Genomic DNA, 19,481 nt, shown 5'->3' on the forward strand with positions numbered 1-19,481 from the left:
AGAAGAGTGAACTGGGGGTGGGGGTGGGGTAGGCAGGGAGAAAAGTGCAACAATGAATGAATGGAAATCCACAAAAATCTCTGTAAATGTTCATTGAAATTAATAATCATCATAATAATAAAAACTAGTAAAAAGTATAAAAAGAATAGTCAATGGATACTTTTTCAGTATCATCAAGGAGGTAGAGGAAGAGGAGAGCGAGAGAGAGAGTGAGAGCGAGGGCGAGGGCAAGGGCGAGGGCGAGGGCGAGAGGAGGGAGGGAGGGAGGGAGAGAGAGAGAGAGAGAGAAGAAGAAGAAGAAGGAGGAGGAGGAGGAGAGAAGAGGGGGAGGGAGCGGAAGTGAGGGGGGAGGAGAGGAGAGGAGAGGAGAGAGGAGAAAGGAGAGAGGAGAGGGAAAGAAGAGAAGGAGGAGGAGGAGGAGGGAGGGAGAGATTGTGTGCTCACGTGGGGGGAGGCAAGTACATATTAAGTTTGCATATTACATACCTTAACCCACCTTAATAAATTGGTTATATTTATACTTGTATGGAAGATGCACTTTACTATTTTACTTTAAGTGTTCCCGGTGGTATAGTCTATGCGAGTTGTTCTGCTAACCCAGAAACTTTGAATGTCTAAGGTTTTAAATCCCTGGCACTTCAAGAGAGTAAGATGGGGAGTCTTTTCCCTTGTGATTTACTGCCTTCAAAACCTTATATATTAGGATCCAAGGTGGGGGGCGGGGATGGAAGCAGAGTGATGAGGATGGGCAGGGGGAGGAGTTGGGGAATCCTTATGGAAAGAATCACTGAGCCTGAACTTACTCCACCGTAGAAGGTTCTGGGAAGTGGAGATTTTAGTTTCTATTGTGTAACAGTTTTAAGAAGACCACATGAGGGCAGCAGAATAAGAATAAATTAAGTTAGAATAATCTTCACTCTGGTGAAAATTTATATTCAAATATAATAGATCTGCTTTTGTTTTTGTCTTCTTGAATTTTGTTTTCTCCTCTCTACCTAAACAATTACACCATGTTTTCACACAGTTCAAGAAGTTAATTGTCTAATGTTCTATCAGAAGAGTAAATATCAAAACTCAATTGTTAATATACAGTTCTCTCAATCTTTTAAATGAGACAGAGTAACAAAGTGAAGTCATGCATGATGCTGAATGAATAAGACAACAGTTACCATTCCGTGACTTCAACTAATTTTCCTTCCAATCTTCTTTTTGTTTATATTAAGAAGTTAGGATGATTTGTTTATATCTCAATTCTATAAATTATATTTTAATAACAAGCTATTTGCATATTCTATATGTTCTTTTTATGGCATTTTTACTTGATTGAAACATTAAAATATCTCTCCATATTTATTTGAAGATTATTCAGTTAGTCAAGGAAATCTTTCTACAGGGGATCTCCACCCCTAAGTATTATGTTTGTGTGTATCATACAAAGCAAGGATTATGTTAAATGTATGATTCTAATCACAGAATATAATTAGCACAGGAATAAGTAAATTTTGTCGTAATGCATGTTAATTAAAAACATGTTCAGAATAACTTTTAAGTAATCAGACTTTTACTGTGAAATAAATTTGACTCAAACATGAATCAATTTATAACACAATATTTAGTTTCTAGAAATTCTGTTTTAATATATAGTGACCACATGTATGTCAGAAATGCACTGTACTCCATAGGGGTTTTTGTTTTACTTTATATTGTTTTGCTTACAAAGTTCATATACATGGCATTTCACACTATTCTTCATTCACATTTTCATGCATTGTATTTTATAAAATTAATCGCCAGTGGACTTTTTCCATTATGATCCTGTCTTTTCTGGTCCCTGCTGGATTCTTCCCTTTCTTCATCCCCTCCCTCCACCCATCAAATTGTGCAACACTGTGGTTTCATCCTTACATAACCTTACCCTACTGCTCCCACACCTCCACCCGTGGGGTCCCCCTTTATGTTTTACTTATTATCCTTCTATTTTTACAATAATATTCTCATGCACTATGTGTCTTTATGAGACTGAATTAAGTTATTTAAAAACAGAATGACAGACATTTTTTGAGACACCTCCTACCCTCTTTGATAACAATCAAAGGAGATTGAGTATTTGAACTGTCAGGGACTTCAGGTAACTACTACTATTTCTAAATCCATTTATTCTTAGGAATGCAAGAAATTTAACATAAATAGCCTATATTATGCAGAAAATACAACTTTCCTTTAAAAAAGTGAAAAGGCACTGAAGAAGATCAAGGACTATAGCATTCAATATGGATTATATCTCAGCGTCAAGAAAACAAAAATCTTCTCCAACAAACCAATAATCGAAATAATGATATGTGGAGAAAATATTAAAATTGCCAACAATTTCATTTTACATGAATCCATAGTCAACATTCAGGTACCAGCAGTCAAGGAAGAGGTATACTTCATTGGACAAATATGCTGTCAAGGATTTTTTTTTAATGCTAAAAAGTTGACTCAAACCACATTTTTTAAATTGTTCCATGTGCACTGAAAGCTGGACAATGAGGAAGACTGACGATATAATGCCTTTCAATTGTGGTGTTGAGAAAGAATATTGACATTTTAGAAACTGCCAAAAGCATGACAAATATATCTTGGAAGAAATGTAAGAAGAGTACTCCATAAAGATAAGGATGGAGAGAACTTTGCTGTTGTGGAACCAGAGAGGAAAGAAAAGAAGCAGTGTGAGATCTCCCTGAGGTCAGCTGCCTTGGGGTGAAACTTCCAGCAACCCCAGCGCAGAAGCAGAACAAGTCCTCTTCCCAGGGGACTCCATAGCCACAGAGAACTTTCCAGCTACAGGACCAAAAAGTAAAGAAGAGTTCTTCTTGAGTTCCATTTTGAGTATGCTCCTGAGCCAGAGCAGTCTTCTCAGCAGCCCCAGGACAGAGACAGAGCTAGTTTCCTTTATGGTAGACTCTACAGCCACAGAGAACTTAGCTGTGGCATCATAAAGGAAGGAACAGAAACAGGTGAGTTCTCCAGTTCCTTTCTGGTGGGCTCCCCAACCACAGCAAAATTTCCCATCTACTGGGGGACCAGAAGCAGAGCAAATTCTCTTCACAGTAGATTCTCTAGCTCCAGTACATTTTGCCACAGAGCCAAATAAGACACTGTTGTTGTTGTTGTTAAGTGCCATTGAGTCACAGGCAACTCATAGTGACCCTTTGAAGAGTCCTCGATGCTTGGGTGCATTTCATCCTTTCCATCCTCTCTCCAGGTTCATAGGGTTTCTGGAGGCAAGTTATTATGGAAGTGGATGCCACTCCTCCTTCCAAGTTTGTTTTAATTGGAGAGTTCCACCCCACGCTCTGTCCGCAGGGTGAATTACTCTCCCCTTACCCACAGGAGTATTGAGCTCCTCAACTGGAGCAAGTCTTCCTGTAAGTCCAGAAAGATATCCAGGTATAAAGAGTTAACCTTTCCTCCTCAGGAATAGTGAGCTACTCAGCGAAGATCATCAGATCCAGGACATGCTAGGGGCCAAGGGAAGAAAAACTCTACCACAGCAATGACACAGAAGAAACAGATTCCCTCAGACTCTACACAAAAACAAAGCAAGATATGACACCCACAAAAAAGTGATCAATACACTGAATTAATGGATTACCTGAAACCAGAAATTCTGATGGAACTTTCTGAAAAATAATTGAAAAGAACATTGATTAGCGTCCTACATCTCTCACTAGACCAGCTCACTGGGGGACCTTAACTTTGCTCTGCTGCAAGAAGCCAAGTCCTGTGTAGCATGGCCAGTCTGGAAGTGTCTTTCAGCCTCTGCTTCCCCTGTATTTGCTAAATGTTGTAGCATGCCCAGGTGCACTCACACCCTGGCTAGCAACAGAACCACTGCCTGTCAAGTTGAGGGGTTGCAGTTTTAGACTGCAATTGCCCAGAGCATTAGACCACTGGCTCTATCACCTGGTTATCCTGCTGCCTGGCAACCTGGAATCACCCAGCTGCTTCACTCCTGCTGTTCAATGCCAGGAGCACCAATATCACAAGTACTTTGGATGAAATATTGCTGTTTTGCTACACTACATGGAACCCCTTAAGCTAAAGCACAAGGGGCCAGGCCAGGTAAATCTGGGCCAAGACATGATTTCTGTAAAGGAATAAACATTTTCTTTGGCTGAAACACTGCTGCCTAGCTACACCCCAAGTGGGATCCCTTAAGCTCAAGTGGAAGGGGCCTCAGTTGGAATTCCAGAAAAGGAAGAATCAAAAAGTCACTGAAAATGTTATGGAAGAGTAAAGCAGTGAACAATCTCAAACTGTGGTCTCAGATATTCCTGGGAAATGGAAGGTAGAGCAATTCTGCATCCTTAATTGAAACAGAGCCACAGTTGCTGCTTTTGTGTGGTTGGATCACTTCAGTGATCTTTGTAGCACTAACAGTGAGGAGTCCTGCTGCCATTCCAAAGGTATATGGTTCGAATCAGTTAGCATCTCTGTGGAAGAAAGATGGACCACCTTCTCTCATTCAATTAAATTGCCCATGAAAACCTGTTCGAAAGTCAGCTATGAGTTGATTCTGACTCGAACGGACACAGTAACCATACCATGGTTTAAAAAGAGCTCCTTGGTAGTATAATGCCTGAGGTTTGCCGTAGAAAGATCAGAGATTCATAGCCATCAACTCATAGATTACCATGTTGATGGGGAAAAGGATTGACGGTGTACACCTATAAAGATTTATCACCTTGGAAACCTGATAGAGAGTTACCAAGAGTCAGAACTGACTTGATGGCAGTGCGTATAGTTTTGTTCTTTTATAGTCTAGAGAAGTAGGGGTCTTTGGTGGCCCAGTGATAAGAAACCACACTGCAATCCCTAAGTCCCACAGTTTAACTTCATCAGCTGCTCTGCAGGAGAAAGAGAGCAATCTCCTCCAATGCAATTTACTGCCTCTGAAACTGCTAGTGTCAGCTGTGGGTCAATTCTTACTTAAAGACACAGAATAATAACAAAACAGGGTACAAAATTTTTGAAATACAATTAGAACTAACTGTAACACTAACCAATTTTTTGTCATCAAGAGAAAGAATGCATGACTAATCATCCTGGTAAGGTTGATCAATCTAGAAGAATTACCTACTAAAGTTTCAGTCAACTAACCCTTAGCAAGTTGCACTCTTGACTCAAAGATGAAGCCTCTCTGGTGGTTCAAATCTCCCTGCTAGTCTGCAAGAAAAAGTATGAGCAATTTCCTCTAGTGCAATTTGCAACCTCCAAGAACTCACTGGAAGGTCAGCTATGAATTATTTCCAACTGGAGAAAAGAGTGAGTGAATTTGCTGAAGATATTGCCAAAACACGAAGAATATTCAAAGAATAGAAGAATGAAAATTAGTTACAGATTAGAATCAGCAGGATTTGGTAACTTCTTGGTATTGTTAAAAACATCTGCCGTAGTTCTGTGCTTCACTGAGGCTTTTACCTCCTGTATCATTGACAAATTCCTGGCTAGGTTTTTCTCAGGACCAGATCACAGGGCTTAAAGCAATGAAAAAGAGCCATTTTAATTTTTTTTTTCATTTCCTGACTACTGTGTCTCATGTCCCTTTTTGATTTAAATGTGTATTTAAATCCCTGAGATCCTCTTGAAACATTGAGTAATACTCTCCACACCTTTCTGGTGAGAATCAGTGTGAAAAGTGTATTAAACAATAAGGTGGTGTGGAAAAAAAATAAACCTTCCATTTAGAGAATTAGAAGAGGGCTGAATAGGATCTACTATGGCTCTCTTACACAGTTAAATGAATGTTCTTTATAATGTTTTGGTGTATCAGCAGCATGCTGCAAATAAAGAATGATGGTTGGTTTTTATGCTAAACAAATATCATTTACTCCTGATTATCCATCTACATGGTTGACGATTCACAATAGAGTCGAAGATCTATGGCAATGGTCCCAGGTACCTGAGGTAAACAGTATGACTGTGATTACCCAGGTAGTTAACTGTTTTATACTTATGTGTTTTTGTTAATTTTTTTTCGTGTGAAGTCTTTAGATGGTGTACAAAGTTCATGCACTCTACCTGATTAAGACCATGATCTTCACAATTACTTGTTATTCATGAGAGAGCTGGACAATGACTAAGGAAGACAGAAGATTGATGCCTTTGAGTTGTAGTGTTGAAGTGTCTTGAACATAGAATATGGACAAAGAGAACAAACAGATCTGTCTTAGAATGAAACCAAGCTGCTTCTTGGAGGCAAGGATTTTGAAGCTGTCAAGTGCTAGCGTTAGATTGTATTGGGGGGCTCTGTAGAAGTTTACAGCGAATAGCCGGAGTCACCTTCTGAGATGTTCTGAGAATCAGGAGCCCTCTCAGCAAGCCAGCTGCTGAAGTGAGACTGATTCTTAAGGGTGTATGGCTTCAGTAATGGCTGTGGGTGCCAGAGTGATGCTTGGAAAAGAGGCAGAGTCTCCTGCTGAGGTGGTCTGTGAATTATCAGCCTTCTGGTGCAGCCAACAGCTACAGCAAGATCAGTCCAAAAGGGTCTGCAGCTCTGGTGCTGACTGTAGGGGGGTCAGCAGTGTTTAGAGGTGTGTTCAGGCAAAGTGGCAGAGCTACCTGTTAAGATGATTTGTAAATGAGCCCCCTTGTCCGCCAGCCAGCTGCTTGAGCAGGGTGGAGTATGAAAAGGTGCACAGATTGATTGCTGGTTGTAAGTGGGGCCTAGGGTGCTGGAGGGGTTTTCGGAAGAGACAAAATCACCTGTTCAGATGGTCTGTGAATTGGCAGTCTTCTTGGTGAGCCAGGTGCTGCAGTAGGTGGGACTCAAATGGGTGTGTAGCTTGAGTGCTGGCTGTAGGTGGCGCTGGAGGTGCCAGAGAGATGTTTAGGAGAGGGGCAGAGTTACCGACTGAGATGGTATGAGAATAAGCGGCCTTCTCAGCCAGCCAGCTGTCACAGCAAGGCTGGGTCCCAGAAGGGGTCCAGCTTGAGTACTGGCTGTGGGTGAGGCTTTGGATGCTGGAGGAATGTTCAGGCAAAGAGGTGAGATGATCTATAAATTAACAGCAAAATGAGATGTTTACTTGTGTTTTATTGGGAATGCAAAGGCATTTGGTTCTGAGGCTCATAAAAATTATGGATAATATTGAGGAGAATGGGAATTCTAGAAGACTTAGCTATTCACATATGAAGCCTAGATATAACTCAAGAAGTTGTAGAAACAGAACACTGGATATTTTAAAATTGGGAAAAATGTGTGCCAGTGTTGCATCCGTTCTCCATACCTATTCAATACGTATGTTGATAAAATCATTCCAGAAGTTGGATTATACGAATAAGAAGATTGTATCAGATTTGGAAGAAGAATCTGCAGCAGTCTATGTCACACAAATGGAACTTTGCTTACAGAATGAAAAGAAAACTTCAAACACTTGATCTAGAAGATCAAAGATAATAGCCTTTAGTATGGATTACATCTCATCAAAAACACCCCAAAATCTTCACCATTGGACCAATAGGTAGCATTATGATAGATGGAGAAAAGATTGAATTGTCAATTAATTCCTTTTACTTGGATCCACAATACAAACTCATGGTACCAGAAGTCAAAAAAATCAAAAGTGGTGTTGCATTGGGAATACATTCTGGCAAGAATTTCTTCAAAGGTCGAAAGGGCAAAGATATTTGTTTAAAGTCTAATGTGTGTCAGATATTTTCAAGTGCTTCCTGTGCATCTGAAAGCTGAACGATGAATAAGGACTTGATGCCTTTAGATTAATGGTCTTTGAGCTGTAGTGCTGGAGAAAAACAAACAAGTTTTTCCTGGAGAAGGTGAAGCCAGGCTGCTCCTTGGAGGCAAGGATTCTGAAGCTTCGTCTGACATGCTTTGACCATGTTGCAAGGAGGGACCTGTCCTTAGAGAGGGATGTCATGTTTGGGAAGGTGGAGGCACGTCCACAGGAGAGGAAGACCCTCAATGAGATGGACTGATTCATTGACTGGGGTAATGGGGGTGGTTGTGTCAGAGACAATAGGATTGGCACAGATAGAGCAGGTTTTAGGACTTTTGTACATAAGGTCTCTATGAGTCACAAGCAACTCGACATCACAAAAACAACACCATAAACGTTATTTTAATAAAATCTCTCGATCTGCCGTAGATCAAGAAAATGAATGACACAGGACTGGGCAAAATCATAGTCTCTTGTCTATAAGGTTGCTATGAATCGTCGTCAGCTTGAGAACAGCTAACAAACAATAACAATATCCTTACAAAATAGAAGACATTTTCATTTTCTGAATTTTTAAACTTAATTACTTCTTTTCTTAAAAATAATAATAAATCCCAAACTGCAACACAGTTGCAAGTTTTAAAGGTTTTTTTTGTTTGTTTTTATTAATTTCAGTGAACATTTACAGAGATTTTGGATTTCCATTCATTCATTGCGACACTTTTCTCTCCGCCCACCCACCTCCACCCACCTCCACCCACCTCGGCCCCCAGTTCGCTCTTCTCCTTGAAAAGCAAAAGAAAAACTTCTTCATTGGTATACAATCCCCCTGTAGACTATGCACTGATGGTTTTGGAGGAATTTCCTAGTCAGATATATTTGCACAGGGCCAGATTTAGACCTGTCGTTCTGAGAGCCTCTTAGAACAATCTAGCTGGTAGAAGTCGAACATTGCCACCTTGTGGCTTTTATGGGGATAGGACTTTAAATATTATGTAACACATTCCAACCTTCCTGTTACGGAGTTAATTTAGAAAACTCCTTCAGATTCTACAGGCTGTAAATCAAAACCAGAAGAGCAGCCGGCGGAGTCAAAGCCAGAGAGCCTTATCCAATGACTATCAGTTGCAGATTTTCTACAATACCCTCATTAGTAGCCAGATTTCCATAATATTTGAATCGTCAGTCCTTAGTCTTCCCATGTTGATCCTCCTTAATCTGACAAATCTGAAAACTGTCGTTATAATCACACCATTATATACACACAGGCGACCATCTCTCTCAAATATTGACACGAGTCATAGCTAACAATATAGTTCCAGCAAGGTTTTTGTTTTGTTGCTTTAATATTATTTAGGGAGAGTAGTAAGCGTATCCTTAAGGCATGTGACTTTTTTCTTATGTTTCAGACATTATTATTATTTTTTTACTTTTCATTAGTTTATTTACAAAATTCTTATACAAATTTAAACAAACTTTTTCAATTTCCCTCACTCCCCTACATTCATCAAATTGTACACTTAATCCCCAATCCCTCTACATCCACATCCCTCTGCTTCCAGCCTCTCCCACCCCTCCTGGATCCTTATACTCATTCTACAATAACGGTCTTATACAATATTTATCCTTGTGGGACTGAGTTAGTTCACTCAGCATAATGTTCTCCAGTCCCTCCCAAGTTAGGTAATAATTTACAAAGTTACTTCTCTGTTTACATGTTCTTGCGGATGGTGAATTATGCTGCTATGAACATTGGTGTAAAAATCTCAGTTTAGGGGAGTTCTGGTGGCCTAGTGGCAAGAAACTGCACTGCAATCCCAGAGGCGCACGGTTCGAATCCACCAGATACTCTGCCGGAGAAGGAGGCGCAATATCCTCCTGTACCAGTCAGATCTGATTTGACGGTACACGCACACAAAAATTTAAAAAAAAAAAAAAAAGAAAAAAAAATCTCAGTTTGTGCCTGAATTCTAATTTTCTCAGGGCGTATTCCAAAAGTGGAATAGCTGGGTCATAAGGACTTTCTATGTTCAGCTTTTTGAGGAAGCACCAAACTGCCCTCCAGGATGCTTGTACCATTTTACAATCCCACCAACAATGTGTAAGAGTTCCTTTCTCAACCCATCCTCTCCAACATCTTTTATTGCTGTCCTGTTAAACTTTGCCACTCTTACTGGAGATGGTACCTCATTGTGGTTTTGATTTGCATCTCTCTTATTGCCAGTGATTTGGAGCATTTCTTCTTGTGTCTGTTTGCTATTCGAGTATCTTTCTCTGAAAATTCTATACGAGTCTTTTGCCCATTTTGTAATTTGGTTATCAGTCTTTTTGTTTTGGAGGCCCAGGAGTAAGGCATGTGATTTTTACTATAAATTTTAACACTGGAGTACGCTTTTATGTATTTTTTTTTCTTTTATATATTTCTTTTAAACCTACTTGGCTGTAGAAACAAAGATATAGAGCAAGGAAGAGAGACATACACACAGAGAAGTGAAAATATGATGTATTAATGCAGACTGTAGGCAAAATTTCTGGGGAAAGAACAAGTTAAAGATTTGAGACTTTATGTTGTTGAATGAATGGATATGCTGAGTCAGGCATGTGTACCCATCCACTGCTGGGGAGGTTTCTGAGACTGTAAATTTTTGTGGAAAGAGACGGGCTGATTTCTCCCATGGAGAGTCTGGTGAACTTGAACTGATGACCTTCTGGACTCCTTTATCATCTATATGGACTTTTAAAAATCTCAATTATTATGTTGAAGGTTGTGATAATGATATCAAAGATAAACTTTTCAAATAGGATCAGCAGATAAACATGAAAAATGAAAATAAGGAAGATTGGTTGGCCAACCATATAGTCTGCGACTAGGAAGGTCAAGAATAGTCTGGAAGCAGCACTGAACAAAGCAGGCATACAGCTCACATGCAGTTCCCGTGATACGAAGAACACGGGAAAAGTCAGACGTATTTATGTCAAGAAGTGCGAGACATCTAGAGGAAGAACTAAATGGAAGAAGAGGGGTGATTGGTGTGGGTTTGGATAAAACACAATTAGTAATAGCTAATCTTAAAATCCAATAAACCACACAGTAAAAGGGAGAATATTAATAATTATTGATTTATTTTTTCTTAAAAAGGAAAGGTAGGAATCTGAATGGACTTTTAAAAGAATTATTTCTCCTTTTTTTGTAAAATCCATTCATTATTACACATTTTCATATTTCCCCCCGTTCTCCCTTCCACTTTGCAATGAACCTCTTGTTCTAGATTATTGTGATACATGTAATATATTCATTCACCTTCCCCTCACCCCACATTTGGGTTTTTGAATGAATATTATTTAAAATGCGACTCCTGTCATGACAGTAATACCTAATCACATATCCCTTTTAAACAGTTCTCTACCTCATCTCTTTCAATGTAGTGTATACTATTTATCCCCTCTTTCTTAGTCTCCCCCCTAAATCCCAATGTCAGTCTCATTTTACAGCAGTGGCACCATGCAGTATTTGTCCTTTTGTGACTAAGATAGTTCACTCAGCATAATGTCCTCCAGGGTCATCCATTTTAATATTACATGAGCTCCTTGTTTTTCAATGCAGCGTAGTATTCCATTGTGTGAATATACCACAGCTTTTCTATCCATTCACTTGTTGATGGACATTTAGGTTTTTCCAACTCCTGGCTATTGTGAACAAAGCTGTGATAAACATGGGTGTGCATATATCTGCTTGGGTGGTAGTTATGGTCTCTTTAGGGTATATTCCCAGTAGTGGAATTGCTGGGTCAGATGGTATCTCTATTTGCAACTTTTTGAGAAAACACCACACCGCCTTCCACAGTGGTTTACTTTCATGTCATGCACCACATTTACGATTGCCACAAGAGAAGCTATTGCCTAATACTGGATACATGTCCATGCCAAATTTTCTAAATTTATGTTGTAGGGTTGCTGTTTTTAAATGTTGGCATGTGCCATAAAGTTAGACAAATGCATAGCTGACTCTCGCGTGGATTCCAGAGGCTGTAAGAGATTGTCCATCTTGCTGTCACAGAGCGGCCAGTCAGTTTGAACGTTGTGACTTTAAGTCTCCAGAGCTGCCTTTGAAGGATTGTTGATGTTGTTGATTGCCTTTGAGTCGAGCATGACTCACAGCGACCTGATGAACAAAAGGCCTGAAGTCTCTCTACAACCATTGACATTTATCAAAATTCATGGAGCTCCTGGAGGCATGCTATTTAGGAAACGGGTTTATGTTGCTTTTTTATTTTTTTGCTTTGTTTTGTTTTTCTTCTAAAATGCAGACATCACTGGAGGGAGAAAGTGATCAACAATATATGGTATTGAAGAAAGTAGTTGCACTGAACATGGTAGTGAAAAATAAGTCTCAAAAAAAAAGGCAGAATACGAAATGAGAAGCTTACCAAAAAGATGCAGTGCTTCAATACTCACTCATGTACAGTAAAAATTTGTATTTAAAGAAAAAGGTTTGTGTTCATTCAAAATAATATTTGTGTTCTTCAGCTATGATATTAAAATAGCACACAAGTAAAATTTTGGAAAGATCATTTAAAGCAATTATTATAGCAGTGTAGTTACAGAATGACCAGAATCTCAAGTGGACTGTAAAAGATGTTGTAAAATGAGAATGACTATCAATGATATCAGAAGCTTTTAGGCAAAAAGTAGAGGTTACCAAAAAAATTGTTTACCAGTGTTTTATTTGACTGTGTGGATCACACACATTCTACAAAACATTGTGAAGAATGAGAATTTCAAAGACAAATTAAATATGCTCATATGGAACTAGTACATAGTACAAGAGACATTCCTTCAAGCACAAGGGAATATTGTGTAGTTTAAAATCAAGAAGGTATGTCAGAGTTACATCCTTTCATTCTACTTGTTCAGGCAGTACGATGCACAAATATTCCACGAAGCAGGACTATATGAAGAAGAAATATCAAGATTAGAAGAAAACTCATTTACAATCTGTTACAGAAGAGGTCTTCTATACAATTTTGCTTGTACAAAGAAGACTTGAAATACTTACTGAGAAATGTCAAAGACAATATAGTATATGCATTAAACTTCAGAAGAAAGGGGGGGCCCTCAGAGATGAATCAGTTATCAGCATCATGGTAAATGTAGAGGAAAACGAAACTTAGTGTTTTGGTTTAATCTACAGTCAACGTTCCTCACTCAAGAAATCAAATGACATAATGACTTTTTCAAATCTTTCAAAAATATTTTTCTCACATATTCAAAAGCTAACATAGAATTTTAAGAACTGAAGTGTGCCTGGTCCACGCTGTGATATTCCCCATTGCCTCATATGTATGTGAAGTTGGACAATGATAAAAGTAGCCCAAAGGAAAACAGATGTATTCTGATGGTGAAAATATTGGATATAACAGACTTCCACAAGACAAATAAATCTGGCTTGGAAAATTACAAGCTGAATACTGGTTAGAACCCTATGGCAAGACTTTGTCTCATGTAATTTGGACATATTTTTAGGAGGAATTTTGAGCTCTGGTGGTCTAGTGGTAAAAAGCTACACTGCAATCCTGAAGGAATGTGCTTAAGAATTCACCAACTGTTCTGTGGGAGAAAGACAGACAATTTTCTCCCATGCTCTTAACTGCCTCTGAAAACCCATTGGAAGGTCAGCTATGGGTCAGTTCTGACTCAATGGCATACAACAACAACAAGTCTTTAGACAAAGATAGCATGCTTGCAATTAGCAGCACAACATATAAGTCAGCACACTAGTAAAACTCATTCCGTACTCAAAACCATTCACTACTATGTTGTTTTTATGTGATGTCGAGTTGCCTGTGACTCATAGCGACCCTGTGTACAACATCCCTAAACCCTGCTCTATCCTGTGCCAACCTCAGTGTCGCCACACATCTACTTCTACTACCCCAATCACTGAATTGATCCATCTCATTGAGGGTCTTACTTTCCTGTTCTGTCCCTACACTTTATGAGCATGGTGTATTCTCAAAGGCCTGCTCTCTCCTGCTACGTGGCCAAAGTATGTGAGATGGGACTTCAAAATCCTAGCCTCCAAAGGGAAACTTGGTTACACCTTCTCTAAGAAAGACCTATTCGTTATATAAACTTTTCACTATATTGAGGAAATTCCCTTCTGTTCCAATTTTCCTGAGTGCCTTTATCAGGAAATGATAATAGATTTTGTCAAGTGTATTTTCTGCATCATGCTAAAATCATATATAAGATTCTTCTTGTTTACTTTGCTAATATGGTGAATTATTTTGATTGTTTTCTGTTATAGTGAACCATCCTTGTATACTTGTTATGAATCCCACTTGGTCATGGTGAATTATTTTTTTTTATATGCTTTTGGATTCTATTAGCTAGGATTTATCAAGGATTGTTGCATCTATATTCATGAGAGACATTGATCTGTTGTTTTCTTGCTTGATAGCATCTTTACCTGGTTTTCTTATTAGGGTTATTCTTGTTTCATAAAACGACTCTGGGGGTGTTTATTTTTTTCATTTTTTAAAAAGGATTTAAATAGAATTGGTGACAGATCCTCTCTGAATGTTTGGTAGAATTCAGTTGTAAAGCCATCTGGTCCAGGACATTTTTTATGGGGAATTCTTTATGATCTCTTCACTTTCTTCTTTTGTGATGCGTCTGTTCAAGTGTTATGTATCCATTCTTGTCAATCTGGATAGGGCGTGAGTTTCAAGGAATTTGTCCATTTGATCTAGGTTTTCAAATTTATCAGAGAATAACTTTCTATTATATCCCAATATTATTGATTTAATTTCATCTGATTTTGTTGTGACTTCACCTCTACCATTTCTTAATGACGTTATCTGTGTCTTCTCTCTTCGCCACCTCCTTTTCTTAAATTTGTGGATTGTTTCTCAATTTTGTTGACCCTTTTGAAATACCAGCTCTTGGTCATATTGATGGTTTCAATTGTTTGTCTGTTTTCTGTCTCACTGATTTCGGTTCTTATCTTTATAATTTATTTTCTTCTAGAGATCATAGGATTAGATTGTTGTTCTTTTTCTATTTGCTAAAGGCGTTGAGTTAGATCATTGATTCTTCTTCTTCTTTTTTTTTTTTTTTATATATGTGTGCTATTGCTATGAACTGCCCCCTTGGGAACTGCTTTAGCTGCATTACAGAGGTTTCTGCGGTTTTTTCTGTAGATGTTCAAGTTGCTCCTCATCAGTGTATTTCTTCTTGACTACTGTCTCTGAGGTATTTGCTTCCCCCCCTCCCCCCACTGTTTCTTCCAATATTTGTATCTTTTTTCTGGAGCTGATCAAATAACTCTACATCAACTAATTTCTTCTGATTCTCTTTATCTGGTGGATTTATTGGGTCTCCTTTTTTAGGAAAAATGTTATTTTGTATTTTCATGATGACTGAGGTGTTTGTTGCTTTCTTGACATTATGCGCATCTTTTCTTAGTAGATATAAGGCTGTTGTAACTATAGGATTACCCAGAGTAGGACAATGTTTTGTGAAGCTCCTATAAATTTGCGCTCTCTTCTTGGACTAAGTCCTGCAGGGTCAAGGGCCCGCCAGAAGTTTTTCTTGCAGAGTACCTGAATAGCAAACCAGGAAACCTGTTGTTCCCTTCAGAAGTGGCTTCTATGCCTGAATCAAGGTCTTCCGGTGCCTTCTGGTTGAGGGGTCCTGCATGGTGTAGCTCCACAACAGTGTTTCCCCCAAAGGACCTGTGATATTGATACTCCTGGTGCTGAATAGCAGGGGCAACAGCTGGGCTGTTTTTAGACAGTGAGGCAGTGTGGTTCTCAGGTAGTGACGGTAAGTGGTCTAGTGCTCTGGGCAGGATTGTACTCTAAAACTGCAGCCCCTAAACCTGGCCAGCAGTGGTTCTGTTACTTGCCCAGGTGTGAGTGTGCCTGGTCTGGGCCTCAGTGTTTTGTAGACGCAGCCGATGTGGTGTCTGGAAGCCCCTCCTGGGCCAGCTGTGCCACAAAGTCATTGGCGTCTTGCAGTAGAGAGAAGGTCATGTCCCCCAAAGAGTGGTCTTGCAAGACGTGGGCTCCCTTTGATTCTTATACCACACTCCTCTCATAGACTTTGCTATTGATGGCTGTTGGTTGACTAATATCTCCTATTAAAAAAAAAAAGAAGATCATATGAACCTTTGTCCACCTCTCCCTCCACACATCAAATTGTGTGACCCTATGATTAAGACCCTCCCCTCCCTTGGATCTTTTTTCTCTTTCTATAGTAATGGTCTTATAAAATATTTTTTCTTTATATGACTGAGTTAGTTCACTTAGTGTAATGGCCTATATATAGTTATATATATATAACTACACTTAGTGTAACGGCCAAGGGGACAGCAGTTTCCCTCCTAAAAGTACCTGAATTGCAAACCTGAAAGCCTGTTCTTCCCTTCCAGAAATGTCTCTATTTGGCTCCATTTGTCTGGCCTCTTCCGCTTGAGTTTAAGGGGTCTTGCTTGGTGTACCTAGACAGCAGTATTTCCCCCAAAGTACCTGAATGGCAAACCAGAAAGTCTGTTGTTCCCTTCCAGAAATGGCATCTTTACCTGGTTTAAGTTGTTCTGGCCCCTTCCTGTTGAGCTTAAGGGGTCTCATGTGCTATAGCAAGACAGTAGTGGTTCCCCCAAAGTCCTTGTGATATTGGTGTTCCTGGTGCCGGACTGTTGGCATAGTAGCTGGGCATTGAAACTGCACCTCCTTAAGCCGGCAGGCAGTGGTTCTGTCACCAGCCAGGGTGTGAGTGCACCTGAGTTGGGCCACAGGCTTTAGCAAACACTGGGGAAGTTGTGGCTGGAAGATGCTCCCAGTCAAGCCATGCCACACAGTCCTTGGTGTGTTGCAGCAGAGCTCTGATCTTCAGGTCCCTGAAGAGCCACATCTCATGAGAAAATCTGTGTCTCATCAGAAGAGCCACATCTCATGACAAAGGCCACACCTCACAAGAAGAGATTACTCTGAATATTGCATGCAGTACACTGCGAAAACAAAACAAAAGGAATAAATTATGAAGTTAGAGTTGAACATATGATTTCAAATAATACTTTGAATAGTTTCAATAATAGTTCAATTAAAAATTTGAATAATTTAAAATAATTTCAAAAAATAGGAAGACAAAGTATTATAATGGAATGTGCAAAGAGCTAGAGAGAAAAGTCAAAAGGGAAGAACTTATTTAGCATTTCTCAATCTGAAGGAACTTATGGACAAATTCAAGCCTTAAATTGCAATACTGCAAGTTGCTCTGGCCGACATATAGAATGATTTAGGAAGAATCAAAAGAAGATGGGACGAATGCACAGAGTCCCAGAATGAAAAATAGTTGCCTAGCACAAAATCATCTCAGGAAGTAGCATATGATCAAGAATGATAATAAAAGAGGAAGTTAAAGGTGTTCTGAAGTACTCTGCAAAAAGTAAGTTCACAGAAAGTGTTGGAATACAAATTGAGATATTTTGACAAACAGATGCAACCCTGGAAATGCTCACCAGGTTGTGCCTAGAAATCTGGAGGACAGCTATGTGTCCAACTGCCTGGAAAAGCTACATATTTATCTCCATTCTGCCCCCCAAAAATGAATACACAAAATGTAGAAATTATCAAACAATATCACTAATATCACATACAAGCAAAATCTTGAAAAACATTATAAAAAAATACATTGACAGAGAATTGTCAGTAATACAAGTTGGGTTCAGAAGAGACTGTGGCATTATGGATATTTTTACTGATATCAGATGTGTCACAGCTGAAGATAGCACCAAAAGGATACCTTTTTGTGTTTTTATTGACTGTGTGAAGATATTTGACTGTGTGGATTGCAACAAATTGTGGATAACCTTGAAATGAATGGGAATCCCTGAATACCTGATTGTGCTCATGTGAAACCTATATTTAGACCAAGAAACTGTTGTCTGAACAGAGCAAGGAAACACAAGCATGAGTCAAAGTCAAGAAAGGAGTGCATCAGAGATATGTCATTTTCTCCAAACATTTTCAAACTATATGAGGAACAGATCATTTGGAAGGCAGAACTTTATGAAGCAGATTGTGGCAACAGGATTGGAGGAAATCTCATCCAACAAACTGTGTTATGCAGAGGACAAAATCTTGCTCACTGAAACTGAAAAGGATTTGAAGTGCTTGCTGCAGAAGGTCAAAGTCTACAGCTTTCAATACGGAATACATCTCAACATCAAAAAAACAAATATTTTCACCACTGGACTAAAAGGCAGTATTATGATAGAGAAAGGATTGAAGGTTGTTAATGATTCAATCTTGCTTGGATCCACAATCAATACTCTTGGCACAAGCAGCCAGGAAATCAAAAGATCAGTTGAACTGGGAAAATCTGAAGTCAAGGACCTCACCAAAGTGTGAAAGAGCAACAAAGAACTATGGTGAACTTGAATCAGGCCATGATCTTCTTAATTGTTTGCAGTGCATGTGAGAACTGGACAATGAATAAGGATGACAGAAGAAGAATTGATGCCTTTAAATTGTGGTGCTGGAAAAGAGTATTGAATGTATCATGGACTGCCAAGAGAATAAAAGGGTCTATCCTGGGGAAGGTGAAGTCAGATTGCTTCTTGAAGGAAAGGATTTTGAAGCTCCATCTCACAAACTTTCAGCATGTTGCCAGGAGGGACCAGTCCTTGGATAAAGACATTATTCTTGGATGAATAGATGGTTAATGCAGAAGAGGAAGACCCTAGATGAGATAGACTTTCATAGTGACCATGACAATGGGGTCAGCTGTGTCAAAGATGGCGAAGTTGGCTCAGGATATGGCAAGGTTCACAGCCTTTGTTTCTAGGGTCACTATGAGTCATAGTTGACTCGATGACACGTAACAACTACAACAATGTGTTTAGGTGCATTTTTGCAAATGATCTGTGTTATGTGTCAAATAAACTCATGACAACTAGTTTTATGTGGCACCTGTCTCAAAATTTATAACATTCAAATATAATTTTTTTATTGCTTTCATTTTCCTTGAAAAGAACTGCCTTTAAAAAGTTAATTATTGCCTTTCAGTTACGACGTTGATAAAGAATATTGAACATAACATGGACTGCTCAAAGTACAAACAAGTCTGTCTTAGAAGAAATGCAGTTAGAAGCTCTTTGGAGGCAATAATGGTGAAATTTTTCTTATCAAATAAAAGATGATAAGAAATGTCATTCATAGGCAAAAATATATGTTAAAAAGGTCAGGGGAAAAGAAATACACTCAATGAGATGAACTGATAGAGTCTGACTTGTCAATGGTGGAAACTTGGAGGACAAGGTTTAATCGGTCCAATAAAGCAAAACTTTAATCTATTAATTAAGGATAAGTTTTAATCTGTTTTTCATAGTTTTCTTACGTGTCCTAATATCACTAATATCACATGCAAGCATGTCCTGCTGAAGATTATCCAAAAACGACTGGAACAGTATATCAGCAGAGAACTGACACCTGGGTTTAGAAGAGGCCATGACACTAGGGACATCATAAACAATGTTAAATGGATCTTGGCTAAAAGCAGAGAGTACCAAAGGAATGCCTATTTGTGTTTCATTGACTATGCAAAGACATTTGACTCTGTGGACCACAACAAATTGTGGCTAACCTTGAGAAGAATAGGAATCTCAGAACACTTTATTGTGCTCATGCAAAATCTACACTTCAACCAGTGAGAAGTTGTCAGAACAGAATAGGAAAACACTGCATGGTTCTGGAT

The 19,481-nt window shown here is 39.0% G+C and overlaps 1 protein-coding gene across 1 annotated transcript in view; it reads right to left on the reverse strand.

The window, feature by feature from the left end:
• Positions 1-15,729, reverse strand: part of SUCNR1 (succinate receptor 1) — a 68,879-nt gene extending 53,150 nt beyond the window's left edge. Inside the window, exons 1-2 of the mRNA XM_006901550.1 lie at positions 15,631-15,729; positions 6,896-7,042 (exon numbers count right to left, since the gene is read on the reverse strand). Of these exons, the coding sequence (XP_006901612.1) occupies positions 6,896-7,042; positions 15,631-15,729 (246 nt within the window). The remainder of the gene's footprint in view (positions 1-6,895; positions 7,043-15,630) is intronic.
• Positions 15,730-19,481: the final 3,752 nt, after the last annotated feature.

The sequence above is a fragment of the Elephantulus edwardii genome, unplaced genomic scaffold (assembly GCF_000299155.1).
Source record: "Elephantulus edwardii isolate Elephantulus edwardi_28Jun2011 unplaced genomic scaffold, EleEdw1.0 scaffold00329, whole genome shotgun sequence".
NCBI classification, from domain to species: Eukaryota; Metazoa; Chordata; class Mammalia; order Macroscelidea; family Macroscelididae; genus Elephantulus; species Elephantulus edwardii.